We start from the raw sequence: 15960 nt of genomic DNA, 5'->3' as shown, positions 1-15960 counted from the left end.
AATCTGATTTTTTCCTATTGTTTTTAGCCATACTTGCCAGTGCATAGTTGTAGTCATAATGTATTTTCTTTGTCAAAACCTCAGGGTAACTTTTTGGGGGACCAGGCTAGACTCTGTTAAGTTCTTTCAGGTGGCATCCGACGTCCCCTTTCATTACCACGAGCTGACTTTGGAAAGCCATCTCCAGTTCTCTGGTGCTCTTTTCTGAATATTTCCCTGGCCTACAGATTTCAAATACTTTTAACCTGCTTCCATCTCAGGTGTGCCAGCAGTGAAATAAGCAGGCTTCTTTCAAGCCCAGTGAGCTAAAATGCTTTTAATTCAAAGCTGAAGCGCTACAGAAAAGTGTGCTTGAATGATGCTAGATTGACAGGCAGGGACGGTGTTCATTCAGTTTTTGCCTTTCCTGATGACCTTAGTGAAGTCCTTCTCCTGCCCACTCCCACGGAGGTCTTTCTGAAACCTATCTCCTTGCTTTATTTTCTTTGTATAATTTATCAGTATCTGAAATTATCTTGTGTCTTTTCTTTAATGTTTTCTTGTCTTTCTCATTACACTAGTAACATTGAAGAGACAGTGATTTTGTGAATCTATTGGCAACTGCATTCCTAAAGCCTAGGACAGTCACTAAAAGATGGTGTGTGCTCAGAAAAAAATCTGTTTAATGAATGAACTCACTTCATGGAATATCCACTTTGTGGCACCTTTTAAAGTCAACCTGAAGTCAACCTTTTACAGTTGCCATTACATTTGTTTTTTCCTTGATGTGTTTGAAGAAAACACAAGTGGATTTTAATGTTCATCAGTGTCAGAATATGATTCAAAGAAAGAAGCAGATGCAAAGAACTCATCTATTTTCCTTAGTTCAGTGAAAAGTATTTCACTGTTATGGCCACTTCAGTATTATTTATGCTACTACGCTCGGTAAATCTGACTATTGGTAGCTAACTCTCAGAGTGTAGTATGTGACACTTGTCGATACTGTGTTCCCCTCTAAATACTGAAGGTGGTTACCTATATGTAGTTCTCAAGGTGCTGTTTAATATTATGTCAGTGTTTGCGTTCACTTGGGATCTGCTTTGAGACACAACACATGCCTAACCTGCCTCCTACCTTTTCCTGATGAGCTTTGATAACTAAAAGAATGCCTGAATCTGCCAGCCAGAAAGATCTGGTTAATGTTAACTGTTATTGCAAGCAGCAGAGTTTTTGTCAATAACTTTAGAAAGTCTAACCTAATTTACACAAAATACTAGTCATATTATTAATTTATGTGACAGTGTGAGTCACGGGTTAAAATTCTGATTCCACCATTTAATAGCTGTGTCATGTTAAGCAAATTGCTTTTTTTTTCTGTGCCTTATTTTCCCCATTTGTAAGTTAGGGAAATGAATGCCTAGATCAGATGTTGCTGCAAGAATTAAAATTGCTGATGTGCATTAAGCATTGTGAACAGTAGAGCAGAGCCTAATAGTGGTAGGCTTTATGTGTTTCGGCCTTTGTTATTATTATTTTCATTTAGATTTGTTTTTAGCTCCATGTTTTTAGCTAATTTTCAGATTAGCTAGTTTTCAGATTAGCTGATTTTTATGTGTCAGAATTTGAACACTGTGATTAGCGTAAGCAAAATGAAAACAGCCCCTAAATCTACCAGCAAAGTTAAAAAATAGTAGCTATTTGGATTTGCATCATGTTGTACATCAGAACCAATGCACTGGCAGCGTTCAAGTAAGAAGGAAAGATCTGTGTTCTGAGAGTTAACTCAAGTTGAAAGTTCCTGTTCATACCAGGATAATTTTCTATATGGACAGAAGTATTTCCTGGAAACATACTCGTCACAATAACTTGAAATAAGGAAGGTATCCTATGCATAATGAGAAAAAACCCTAAGAATAACAGCTTGCTTAAATGTGCGAATGGGGCACATGACTTTAATAGTTACTAACATATTAACTTGCACAGGTAAACTTCAGCTTCGCGTTGTGTGGGACAGCAGATGGCTTTGTCCGCAGAGTCTAGGAAAGGCAGCATTGCCCTAAATGGGCTCCAGCCAAAGGAGTAGACAGAATAGCAGATAAATGTAGAGTCTAAGCTGATTTGCAAACCACACACTGTAGTTTTCAGATACATTCTGTTTATCAAAGCATTTACCCAGTGACATCCTTTAAAACTGGAGTTATATTCTGGGATGGTAGAATAAATGAGTGGAGCTGAACTTAGCCAACTTTTCTAAATGTATCAGTTCAGTATCCTGGATCTCAGGGTTGTCTTGGGGATGGGGGAGAGAAATACTAACCCTCTAGAGGCCCAGTGTCTATTCTGAGCAGTCTACACAATCCTCAAGGGAAGCAGATAGATAGTCATCAGCGAGAACAATAATTGCCAGCTGTTAGGAGTTGTTGGATTTATTAGTTTGCTAGGGCTCCTCCAGCTAAGTCCCAGAAACTGAGGAACTTAAACAATAAAAAATTGCTGTCCAACAGTTCTGGAGGCTAGAAGTCCAAGATCAAGGTGTCAAGAGGGAAACACTCCTTCTGAAGGAGCTAGGGAAGGAGCTGTTCCAGGCCTCTCAACTGGCTTCTGGTAGTTCCTTGCCTTGTGGCAGGATAATTCCACGCCTCACATGGCATTTTCCCTGTGTGTCTGTCTTCGCATGGCCACCTTCTTATAAGAGCACCGGTCACATTGGGTGAGGGGCCCACACTATTCCATAACATTTTCAATGACCCTGTTTTCAAGTAAGGTCACATTCTGAGGTGCTGTGGGTTAGGACTTCAGCATATGAATTGGGTGGACCGGAGCGGGGCGCGCATTGCTGCGGTTGCTCCCACATTGTGTTACTGCTGAAAACACAAAGTTCATAGCCCAGAGCAAGGCCCCCTGTGCCACAGGGGCTCCAAACCAGGAACGAAGCTGTCCATTTCATGAAGCAGTGTCAGGGACTGGGGAGGGGGCAGGGAAGGCCGTGATGAAAAGTCACCTTTGGTTTGAGCGCCAAGGACTCATTGTTGACCTGAGAAGGGAGGTCACTGGACTAATGCAGGTGGTACCTGACTGAATGAGAGTGAGAATCAGGACAAGAGAGGAGAGGACGAGCACACACTACTCGTCCAAAGGCCCGTCTCTGAGGTGAAGGAAGGATGGAGAGGAGGTTTACATTTGCTGAAGGCAGATATTTTATTGAATTGATCTTTGATTGCACTTAGGGTTTAGCATCCTGCTATGTAAATGCATTGTTAAATGAAAGAATAAATAAATTAGTCATTTTGAGTTACTGTCCATTCTATAATTAAGCTTTGACCAGACGGCAGCTTCACATTCCTCCTGGAGAGTAAGTTTTGTCACATTTTTGTCATTTCACAGTAGAAATTCTTTTAAATGTGAAGTATATATGTATGCTTGCTTGTTTTAAAAAAATTGTTTGGCTGTTTTCTAAATAATAACCTCTAGATGACAGGTACTCTGTTATATCAGAAAGTATGGATCAATTATTATTTAGCTTAACTACACATGGTTCTGTTTAACATACACCAACTTTATGAAATTCTTTTGAAACTCATCACCCTGAGAAAGAATATGAAATCTTTTTTCTTTTTTTCCTGAGGCAGATTCGCCCTGAGCTAACATGTGTGCCAATCTTCCTTTATTTTGTATATGAGTCACCCCTATAGCATGGCTGACAAGTGGTGTAGGTCTGCAACTGGGATCTGAACCCACAAACCCGAGCTGCCAAAGCAGAGCACGCCAGACTTAACCATTGTGTCACAGGCCACCCCGAAATCTTTTTTTAGAACAAGGAATCAGTAAGCCAATTAAATAAAGACCTCCATAATGAGCAGTACAGTGACAGAACAAATTGATTAATATAAAATCCTTTCAACAAATTCTTAAAATTAGGAGATGTAATTTGGATTCAGGTATTAAAAGGAAAATGAGGCAAGCCGGCCGCTGGCGAATGTTGTTTGTGTCCGCTACCAGAAGTGCTCCAGGCCCAGGCCCTCCCCACAAGAGGGCGCGTGGGTCTACTGCCCTGGACTGCCCCTGAGGTGGTGGCCCAGCTGTGCCCGGAGCCTGTCCTTGGCGTTCGTGGAGCGTGCGTGGTGATGGATGGGAGGAGTGGTGGCGCACTGCCTGCTTTACTGCTTTCTGTTTCTGACTTGGTGGCTTCCTTTATTTGTAGGTGAGCGTCCCTATCAATGCCCTTACTGTGAAAAAGGATTCAGTAAAAATGACGGACTGAAGATGCACATTCGTACTCACACCAGGGTAAGATGATATTCTGTCTCATTAACACCGATTATGAAAACCATACTTATTTTTTTAAAAAGACATTTAACTTTACATGAGAAAATAAAGGTGATGTATCCGAAATTTTGTTTATATTTGTGATAGACATTTGGGGATAAAATTTTTTTTAAAGACAAGACAATGAAAGAAACAAAAATCCGAACCAAAAAAGGGTCCCCATCCTCTGAATTGTGAGTCAGTTTTTAGGTGTTATAAGTGACATAATAGGTGTTATAAAATACAAACTGTCAAATAAATAGGTTGTAATGTCTGAATTCTAAAAAATGTCAAGATGCTGTCTTGCAGAGTATTGTCTAGTAAAAGGAACATTCTTGAACAGAGGCAAGTCCGTCAGCATGTGACCATTAATTAATACATATGAGCAAGTATATTTGCAAGAAAGACATTGAAAATAGTGTAAATTATTGGGAGCGATGGAAAACAAGTAGGACAGCTCATTGCTTTACAGGGTGTGCCTGGCGCTGCTTTCATTCTTTTGCCGAGGGAGCCCCTTGTTCCTCTGCTGTCAACACCTCTCACTGGACTATTGTCATTCTGGTATAAGAGACTTTTCCAGACTCAAGCATCTGCCAGAAAATGTGAGCAGCTCACACTCCATCCAGATACATTTCTAGTTTACGGCACAATTAGACACTTTATATGAACTTTCCATTTGGAAATATGTTGTTTTGAATAGCTGCTTGATTTTGTTCTCTTCATCTTTTCACTGCATTATCTTTCACACGGTTCCTTTTCAGTTTGGCATTTAAAAGTGCTTATGGTCTGTATATAAAGGATGTATTTTTTCAAATTTTAAGAGACATACCTAATCTCCTTAAGAGCAATTCTTATTTCAGTCTCTCCTGGATTTCCCTTTTTACCTTAGCTATAAAATAAAGACATTAGAGACAGCATGTAATACTCATATCCATTCCAGCATAATAGTCTTCTAGCCTCTGCTTCAGTTCTGTGGGCCATGAAAGACACCCTCCGAGGGCCTGTTAAGAAAATGCTCTTCTGTCTTTGCGATGGAGGAGAGAGGCAACTTCTCATTTAAGCAAATTGAGAGCAGATTTCTTGTGTGGTTTATACCGTCATAGTCGTCCTACTGGAATATTAGGAACTGGAGTACAGTGATGCGTTGCTTAACTAAGGGGATACGTTCTGAGAAACGCGTCCTTAGGCAGTTTCATCGTGTGAACATCATAGCGTGTGTTTACACAAACCTAGATGGTATAGCTTACTACACACCTAGGCTGTATGCTACTGATCTTATGGGGCCACCGTCATATATGCGGTCCCTTGTTGACCAAAACGTCATTAAACAGCGCATGACTGTATTTACTAAATATAAAATTACTTCATAAGCAATAAAGGATTAGACAGATATTACTGCTCATAATAATATGACTTAAATGTACATATTTAAAATATTTATGTCATAATGGCATTATTAAGGAGTTTTAAGTTAGTTTTAGTGTAGTTTAGAAGGTTATGTTATATGTATACAATTGTTACAGAGGTGTCAATAATGCGTTTTAAAGATGCCAACTTACAGGCAGAGGAACCCTGGTTCTTCTCATCGAAACTAGTGATGTTAACCCAAATCTGGGCGTTATGGGTGCATATTATATTGTTTCCCGTGATTCCTGATGACGGTCGTGACCACACCACAGAGGAGGCTGCTTAAATCACTGCAGGAAGAAAATACCTTTTAGGGTTTCTCAAGAAAGTGTGATATTTCCAATTCAGCTAATTTGTTTTTTACTTTGTTTTAATATAAAATTTATTAATGAGCCTAATACAAATACTTAAAATAAATGCAAAGACCACTAATTACATGCCAGGTGCTATTCTGGACCTTCACGTCTGTCCATTCGTTCAAGAAGCCTCACACCAATTCATTGATGAACTTAACTATTCACTTAAGTCTCTGTGAGGTAGGTCTTATTATGATCCCTTTTTAAAAAGTGAGAAACTGAGGTACAAGCAAGTGAGCAGCACCGTCGGCATGGGAGCCAGGCGGAGACCTGGATGGTGGCTGCAGAGACCACACCCCTCACTACACACATTTGCCTTTCATTCATTCAAAGGTTTCCTAATCCCACTGGTTCTGATATACTTTCCTGTGTATTTTCAAACTAAACGAACTGCAGCAATGACCCCAAAGTCTCATGTTCATGTGACTATTTGAGCCTTGTTCGAGGATCCTGAAGCTGCCTCGAGGTGTCTGGGTGCAGGTGGAACCTTGTCGGCAGCTCTCCAGCAGTCCTGCCTGCACAGAGAAGACAAACCCCAGGCTTGACTAAGGGGACGGCAGAGAGAGTGCGGCTGGAAGGACCCAGGGTTTTAGATGGAATCCCACACAGTTCATGGAGAGCACTAGCAAAGGAACAGAGTAATAGATACAAGCCTTTCAAGTTTTGCCTCAAACTCTTCCTTAATTTTTCTTTCTCATGCAATATTTATATTTTATCCCAGACAGCTTTAGTTTCAAAATCCTTTTTTCTAAGCATTGGATAAATAGAGATTTTTCTGTGCATATTACTGCAACTTTTCGAAAGCTGATTATCAGCGAATGCAATCAGAGTGATATCAAGAACCAAGAGACTTTTTGAAGAAAGTTCTAGAGGAACAATCTCTGCAAGTTCCTATTTTCTCAGTATTATTTGGGTTTTATAAATATCAATTCAAAAAAGATACCAGTACATCTGGACTGTAACACATTTCAGTTTTAATTTTCTATTCATATTAAATGTTTAGTATTTAGATAGCTCTAATTCCAGACAGTTTTTATCCTATTTCAAAAGAAAATTTTAATTCGATTACAACAACAATAACAAATACTATATCATCCAGCCAGTTACATTTTTAAGAAGTTTTGGTGGGTCTACGTAAAATGCCGTGCTATGCCTGCGTCCCCAGGTTTGCATTCTGTGGTTACTGCATGGACACTTCTGAGAAGGAACACAAAGTCCTTTCCCCTTGGGCATTGTTCATTGGGTCTAGCAAGGGCCCCAAGTGTGGGAGATAATTTTGCTAAAATCCTAATTTTGCTAAAAGGCTAAACAGTTGTTGGTCTTTTATGGAGAGGCCAACGCTGGTAATTTCTTTATTTCCTTCAATATATTTTCTGTATTTTTGATTTTTAGCATGTTGACTGTGTTGTGCCAGACGTGTCTTTTTATATATTCATCCTGTTTATATCTGTGGTTTGTTATTATTAGTTAAATTTTGGGAAAATCCTCAGCTGTTTCTTTTTCACCTATTTCTTTGGTCCCTTTCTTTCTCTCTTCTTCTCATGGGATGCCAATTACATATGTTACATTGGTTGGTATTGTTCCATAGCTCTTGGTAGTTCTTGTTCATTTTTATTTTGTTTTAGTTGCCTTCTGTTTTCTAATCGTGGTGTTTTTCTCTTTGTATCTTTGTGTTTCTAATTTCTATTGACAAATTTTCCATTTCACTGATCTTTCCTCTGTTATGCCCAGTTGGCCTATTTGAAGAAGTTCATCTTTGATAGTTTTTCATTTCTAGTATTTCCATTTGGCTTTTTTTTAATGGTTTCCATGTCTCTGTTGAAATTTCCCATTTGTTCCTGCATGTTGTCCACCTTTCACTGAATTCTTTGACGTTAGTTATAGTTGTTTAAAATTCCCTGGTAGTTCCCCATCTGGGCCATCTTTCTATCTCGTTGTGTCGTCTATTCTGTCTCTTGATAATGGGTTTGGGAGGGTTTGCTGTTTGGATGTCACATAAAATTTTGATTTGATGCTGTTATTGTGTGTAAAAGAATGATAGAGACTGAGGTAGATACTATTGATGCCTGGAAATTGGTACACCTCTTCTGCCAGGCCATTAATGTAAGGGGTTGAACTAATCTAGCCAGCAGTTGAGCTAGAGTTGGGTGGGCTCTGGTGGTGGACTGCTGTTTCCATGTTCTCATGGCCAGGGGTTTTCCACAGTAATTCTGCTCTGTCTGATTTTAGCAGACCTTCATGCCCTTGCTACGGAAGAAGTTTTTCTCTCTGCCTCTGCTTTTGCCCCTCTGCCAGGTATGGTCATCTGGTGCTTGTTACTCAGCACGAGACTTGAGTGGGGCAGAGGGCTTTCTTGATTCTCCTGCTCTAGTGTTAGAACGAGGCAGGTGCTGTGTGCCTGAGCCTCTAGGATGGGGCTTTCTCGGCATCCTACCCCTACCCTGGTGGCAGGCAACTTCTGCCTCTGCCTCAGTTCAGGGTCTAGAGATGCAGTGTCCTAGCCACTAGCCACATGTGGCTATTTAAAATTTAATTGAAGTTAAATAAAAATTCACTTTTTCATGCACACTGGCCACTTTGCAAGTGCTTAATAGGACATGTGACTTGTGGCTACCATATTGGACAGCAAACACATAGAACATTTCCTTTGTCACAGAAAGTTCTGTTATACAGTGTAAGTCTAGAGGCCAGGAGGCTGAACTCGGCTTTGTACCAGTGGAGGGTCCTGCTTCTCTTTGAGCGGCAGCAGATCTTGGGTGAGAGCCCTTCCACTGCGTGTCAGTGCAGGGTGTGGGCTGTGGGCAAAGTTCTGCCCCTATCTAGAGGCAGAGGCCTTTGCCTGGGCCAGAGCACCCGAGGCTTTCCTGCCTCACCCCCAGCAGCACATGACTTTTGCTTCCTGACAGGAGGTCAGATGTCGGGCATGGCAGGTGTCTTGCTCCTCACTCAGAGGCAGAAGGCATTTGTTTCCTGTGTTGGAAGGGTCTGTGGCCTCTGTGGTTTTGTGCTTATTCCCTGGTGGTGGCCAGTCGCCGCCTTATACTCACGTGGGGACCAGTATGCAGATGGGTTCCTTCTCGTCCTCCTGTTCCGCCATCACCCCTTGTCAGGCCCTGCTCCTCTGTGTCGCTGAGGGAGCTCCCTCAGGTCTCCTGGCCTGCCCCATCTTTGTCAAGAGCACCCGGTGGAGCCAGTGGAAAAGAGGTGGTGGATGACGTGGACTTCCAGTGTATCTGGGTCCCCATAATTCTAAACTGTCCCTGTAAACTACAGTGGACCTTTGAGAATTCTTTAAACTTTTGCTTGTTTTCTTCCCACCCCCTTTTGTGGCAGCTGCCTCTTCCTCTGTTCTCTGACAAAGATGAAACAGCTCTTGTGTTCCATCTTTGTGACATTCGGTTCACCCGGTTGTCTGATGACCTCAGTTCACAAACTATCGTATGACTTTAGGTTCAAAACGATGATGTCGATTATCCAGCTTTTTCCCATTGTTAGGGTAGGGGTGACGTTCTTTGTCGCTTTCCACGTCCTAACAGCAGTAATTTATTGTTAGCTGTCTAAGTTTATTAGGACAACTTCTTCTGCTTAATGGCTGTAGATTCATTTTCCGCTTGGGAGCTGATAAAAACAGAAATTCTTACACTCCCTGTCCAATTAGCACCTCCATTCAGTCAGGGAAGCATCCATGTTTACAGGCCCCATGTGGTCCAGGCCAATATGTTAGGTTTCTACAAAGGGACTGTTTCCCAGGGTGAGAGCTCAGTTGGCGTCGGGCTGGGCTTGGCCAGCTCTGCTCAGGGCATTGTGCCGTGAGCCATTGCTCATCTCGGTCCAGGTTCTCTCTCCTTCACCTTCTCTCCTTCCCACTCACGGGCTTTTTTTCTTGCTTGGGTGATGGAGGAAACAGCTTTTTGGAGGGAACAGGGCCTCTCTGGGGACAATCTTCTTACTTTGGACACTGTGGCTTCAAACCAAGACTTTTTAAAATAACCTTAAAAGGAAATAAGAGTTTTCCCAGGGCTTTTAGGCTTGGAGATCCTCCTGGCATACTGCCAGACCTTCCCCTCCTTATCTCTGTTGTCTTTTGTCTAAAAGGTCTTTTTGACCACCCAAAATCTGTCTAAGGGAGATAAATGTAAGTTGCTTAACTCTCTGTGTGTAATGTCTCAAGTCCATTTTAGGATATTATACTTGGGAACAATAGATCATCTGGAAATTACAGACTTTAGGTTTTTATTGTCTTAGACACATTGAACCAAAACACTCATTCTTAGTGAGTTGGGGCACATGCTCGTAAATATCTGTTTTGTAAACATTAGGTTCAAAAGAAATTATCGTTTGTAACCATTTACCACAGAAAGCTTCATGTCTTGTTTAATGACTTTTGATTGTCGACATGGAAAACACCTGCACCAATTAGAAAGTTATTTCAGAAACTCTGCCTTTTGAACACCACTTAAAAAACCAAATTAGGTTACACAAGTTTCAGAGTTCTAAGATCACAGCTGTCTCTCCAGCCTTGTTTATGGGAACAGCCAGATTAGTTCTTACAAACATTAAAATGCAATTAATTAAATACATTAAATGCCAGTGGTTAAAAGGAACAGCAAGTCTTTTGTGTTGTTTTGTATTTTGTTAATTTTCTTTCATGAAACTTCCTGTCCCCGACCCTCAGGTAGTTCAGATCTTTGGTGGGATTAACAAACCTGTGCGTTTTGCACTTTCTTCTGACACCAGGCAGCGAGACCCCGGTCCTTAAGCCCAGACTGCGGGTAGGGGGTAGTCTCCGATTTCCTAGGCCTCGGGCACTGCTGGATTTAGCCGGAGGCTTTCGAGGGGTGTACTGATGGAGCGATTTGTAAACTATGCAAAAAAAATCTAACCAGAGCATCCACCTCGTGAATCCTGTGGGTGCAATGTGAGCAAGATATTGAAGGAAAAAGAAAAGAGCTAATTCATTATGGGTGAGTATGTTGGAGGAGGAGGAGCGAGGAGTGGATGCTAAGGGAAGCGGGAAGAAGAGTTTCCCCAGCTACCAGACATTGTGTAGGATTTCTGTAGCCTTGGTTGAGAATTGAAAGAGGCCTTTTAAGTGCGGCAATCAGCGTGGAATCCCCATGAACACGTTATGAGGCTGGCACATAAAACTTAGGAGACAGATGCAGAAGCGAGTCTGTTGAATCAGGTAGGGGGTGGGTGAGTTGATTCTGGGAAATGCTAGAGAGAGTGGGTAGTATTTGAGTTGAGCTTTCAGAAATATGGAGGAGGGCATGCTGGGTGCTCATAACCACAGGGGCAAAGTGAAAGAGGTACCTCCCGATGCAGTCAGGGGGACCCGGTCCCTGTGACTGTCTGAGGATGCGTGTTGAAGTCTGACTGCAGTTGAGACAGGCTAGGACTGAGGAGTTGGTATGAATCCTGGAAGCACGTTCCGTTTCGTGTGTTGTGTTTTGTTTTGAGCAGGGGAGTGACATGATCAGCTCTCTTTTGGCAAGGTTGCTCTGAAGTCATCCTCCTCGAGGGTGAGTTGAAGGAGGCAGGACTAAAGGCAGGGACACTCAGTCAGGAGGCGTGCTGGAGCCAAGTGAGCTAGATAGGAGCCCATACTAGGTGGCAATGGGATTTGAAAGAAGGGTACAGATGTGAGGGACACCTTTGAAATAGTACTGATGAGGTTTGGACGGGTGGTGCATACAGGTGGTGGAGGATAGGGAGGAGTCCCGGATGATCTTGGGATGCCTAGAAGGGGCTCTTCAGGGGATGGTGATGCTGCACTAGAGACAGGAAGAGTAGCTAGTAGATTTAGAGAGAGGTCGAGGGAGAGGAGGAGGGGGCGCTGGGGTCGCGCTTGCATAGGTCAAGTGCCTGAGGAGCATGCTCAGCTATTTTTTACATCTAGATAAGAGGAAGAGATTAAAACAAATTTAGTAACTTCCTTCAAAAGCTTCTTAGGATTTTAGAGGAAACTTTGAAATTTGTTTTCATTTCTTATTTTTCTAAACTTCGTCAGCTTTTGTGCTGTGGGAACAAGAGGATGTGGCTCATTGCCACTATTTTGTAAACATCTTTAATTTGGTTTTGGAATTAATAAAACTTTTATTGTTTCTAGAACTTGCATGTTTCTTGGGGAATTTTATATGCCTTGCAAACAAATCATTTAAGATAAATGGCTTTAAGATCCCATTGTGTTTTATTTGGCTCAGGAACTATACCTGCATGAAACTGAACATTCTTATTCTATCACAGTAAGCTGCCTTTCCTTTGTAAAAGGGGAAATCAGACCATTTGAAAAATAACTTCCTTTTTGGGGATTGACAGCATCATTTTCTCCTTTTCTTTTCCCATTTTCTTCTTTGTGAAAATTCTTTTTGATGGTCATCAACCCACTTGGCAGAGTGCCCCTCTTCCTATTCTCTGTGCAACTGTGCTCTTGAGCTAGTCAGCGCTATTAAAATCACCAGCAAAGAAGTTTTCAGGTCCCTGGTTACGAATACTTTCCTGGCACACCAAATAACATTCCTAAGATTAGGACTTCTGGTCCAGGCATTCTAAATGTGATGAGTGGTTCCCTGAATTTGCATAGGCTTTGAGAGAAAGAGGTGAAAACTTAAAATAAATTAGATTTCATACTCTCGACAAATTTATTGGGTAGGTAAATTATCCTATAGGAATATAGACAAAAGTCTTTTGTGGAGTTAAATTCTGTTTCACTATCTTTAGGGTTACAAGAGTAGAGTTACATTGATGTGAAGGATTGAACTGGACCTAAGCATCAAATGTGATTTTTCTGCAGAGTTTTTTAATGGCACTTAGATTTTCATTCTATATTTTTTATGCTTAACTTGATTTTGGGGGGGAAAAAAAAGCTAGTGCTATCCATCTAAAACAGAATGTGCGTTAGTTATAATAGTGGAGTGATAAGGTCGTCTCCAAAATGGTTGTCATCAGTTTCTTCCCTCCTTATATGCACCTGCTGCTCTCCGAATCAACAGGTAGAGCCTGGCTTCCCTTCCTTGAGTCTGGGCTGGCCACAGTGACTTGCTTGACTAGTAGAATGCAGCAGAGGTGATAGTCTAGGACCTCAGAGGCTAGGTTATAAGAAACCTTGCAGCTTTTACCTGCATCTCTTGGAACCAGCCACCATGCTGTGAGGACCCCAAGTCATGCGGAGAGGCCACAGATTTGCACTCCACGCAACAGCCAATACAAACCGCCAGCTATGTGAATAAACCTTTTTGGACACCAAGGCAGTTGAGGCTTCAGATGGCTTCAGCTGCAGCCAACAGACTGCAACTACTAGAGAGACTCAGAGAGAGAATTGATGCCTCTGTAACAGTCAGTCCACAAACCCATAAACACTACCCCCCACCAAAAAAATACATAATCAATCCACAAAACCTTGAAAAATAGTAACTTATTTAGGTCACTCAGTTTTGGGGTGGCTTATTATGCAGCAGGAGGTAACTCGAACAAGTGCTCAATATTGCACAATACTCAATAAGTACAATTTTCAGTGTGTAATGTGCTCCTGTATTTTAAAGTGGTTGACGTTTCTGGACAAAGTGTTAAAGCAAGCACTTACGTAATGTTCCTAAACAGAAGCTAGCTGTTGGATCATGACGTCATCCTGGAGCAATTGGAGCTGGATTTTGTGACTGGAAAAATGTAATTCTTAAGATTCAGTTTAAAAAATACTACTAACAATTGTTTAGAAAGGCATATGCTGTTCTGAAAAAGATTCTAGAGACCTGGAAACGTGTGAACTTTAAGGCTCTCGTGATACTTTATATACTATTGAATTCATAGATCCAAAGTCTGATGGTAGATTTGCTTGTGTACCACTAATTTGTATAAAGGAGGTCAATTAAGAGCTGTCTTTTTAAATAGTAGGCCTTATAATTGGTGTGATATTGGGATGGCTGAAGCAAATAGTCTCATCACCATCATAACAATGTCTCTTCAGTACTTTTTAGAAGGTTAAATGACAACCAGAAAGTCTAAAACTGAGTTATCCATCAGAATTAAAATCAGGAATGAGACCTGTTTGGGGCCCTTTGGTGTGTAATTCTTATTGCGGGGGCTAGTGGTCTGGCAAATGCAATCATGGGTTTAAGTGTTTAAATACTCTGTTTGTGAATTTAATAAATTTATTGTTATGGTTTGTTGTTATGTTCCTGCTTTTTAGGTTTGCCTTCCATGTGGACAGGATTCTTACACCTCCTTTCCCCCAGCATCTGTGTGCCTGGCACCTAGTGGGCTATCAGATTTTTTGAGTGAATGAAGTGGAATTATATCCGAAGTAAACTATATTAAGTTTACCAAATTAACTCAGCAAATATATACCTAAATATAGCTAAGTAAGGTGTATGAATTCACTCATTCATTTATTCAACAAACATTTATTGAATGACTGCAGTGCACAACAAGCTGAATATAGTGATAAACAGACCTAACCTTGTCCCTGCCCTCAGTGGAGCTCACAGTCTGTTTATCACAGTAAGTGTAATTCTTGCTTCATCAGCTATTCCTTCCCTTGCTCAGAAGCTGTGAGAAGACAAGAGTGGGTGCGTTCAGCACATATTTGTGATGTGCCCATTCTGTGCCGGAGACTGAGTGTCCGAGGCCCTGCCTTGAATCCATCAGCAGAGATGAACACTAAAGACATTATTTTAAATAATAAATTATAACAAGTGTGCCAAGTGATGAAGCGGGAAAGTACTGGGTCCCCAGTATCCAACCGGACACCAAACCAGTCCTGAGGTGCTGGGGCCTTTGGCATGGCCCTCTCCTGTCTCACAGTGGTTCTTCTTTGTTGCGCTGGTTGTCTTCTTCTGTCACATCTGCTCCTCTGCACGTCTCCACGTCACCATGAGAGGGAGGCAGTTCTCTCTGTCGGGCCAGGAATAGGTGACTGCACGCCTGTTGCTCTGTGCTTGACGTTCCGTGTGCACTGGGCCCACTTTTCCCTTGTTACCTTCTTTGGCTGTTCTTGTCATCTGGCTGTAAAGACTTTGTTCTCAGAGGTCTGTGGTCCTCTGATGGAGCCGTTCCCACTCAGTTTATCTGCCCTGACACACCTGACAGACGAAGCTCAGGTGGGCCGTGTGCCTCAGGCCACACATGGACCCTGCACTTCTTCAAGCTCCAGCCTTAACTGCTGCTGCTTATTGCTCACACAGGACAGCATCTGGGGCGGAAATGAGTGAGTATGATTTTGTTAGAGGCTAACATGAAAACCCAACTCATTTGTAGAAAAGGAAGTAGATCATTTACAAGCTGTTGTACTTTATTATTAATGAGAAATCACTTTACAGCTATTCACAGTATATCGCTATGCCAAGGCTTTGAGGTTGTGACCCTAGATCTAAAGCTGTCCCTCTTAGATCCTGGGTATTTATGAAGCGTACCGTGTGCCAGGGCTGTATGAGGCAGCAGGGGTACATGGTGGAATATATATAGTACAAGGTGCCTGTGAGTTTCAGGTAATTTCATGTGATGGACCTCGGTGTATATAGAGGATGTAGTGAAAAAAGAGGCTTTCAAGGTGAGCAGAGGACACACGATGACGGCTCTTTGGCTGCAGGAGGAAAGTGTTTGGACTTAACTGTCAGGGCTGTTGAGAAGCCCTTGAAGGTCAGGGGCCTCAGAGTTCTGGCTTTTTCAGGTCCTGCTAAGTTCTTTGCTTCTCGCTGACTACTGGCCAGTTCCAGCCCCACTCTGATCATCAAGTAACTTTGCTCTTCCGTCTTAGAGATTTTTCTGTTCTTTGGTTCTCCTCAGCGCTCAGTGGTCCCTTGGACTCTCCTCAGCCTGCTGATAACTCTTGATTTTTCTGCCCAGGTAGTTTGGGGCAGGGATAAGAGAGTGTTTCAGGAAAATACTCCCAGGCAAACCATCCCTGGAGAAACAGTGA

At 42.0% G+C, this 15960-nt stretch overlaps 1 protein-coding gene across 1 annotated transcript in view; it reads left to right on the top strand.

The window, feature by feature from the left end:
- PRDM5 (PR/SET domain 5) overlaps nt 1-15960 on the top strand; it is a 186024-nt gene that overhangs the window by 131433 nt on the left and 38631 nt on the right. Inside the window, 1 exon segment of the mRNA XM_070504691.1 lies at nt 4181-4266. Within this exon segment, the coding sequence (XP_070360792.1) occupies nt 4181-4266 (86 nt within the window).

The sequence above is a fragment of the Equus asinus genome, chromosome 3 (assembly GCF_041296235.1).
Source record: "Equus asinus isolate D_3611 breed Donkey chromosome 3, EquAss-T2T_v2, whole genome shotgun sequence".
Lineage (NCBI taxonomy): Eukaryota > Metazoa > Chordata > Mammalia > Perissodactyla > Equidae > Equus > Equus asinus.
This window is presented reverse-complemented; position numbering and strand designations above follow the sequence as displayed.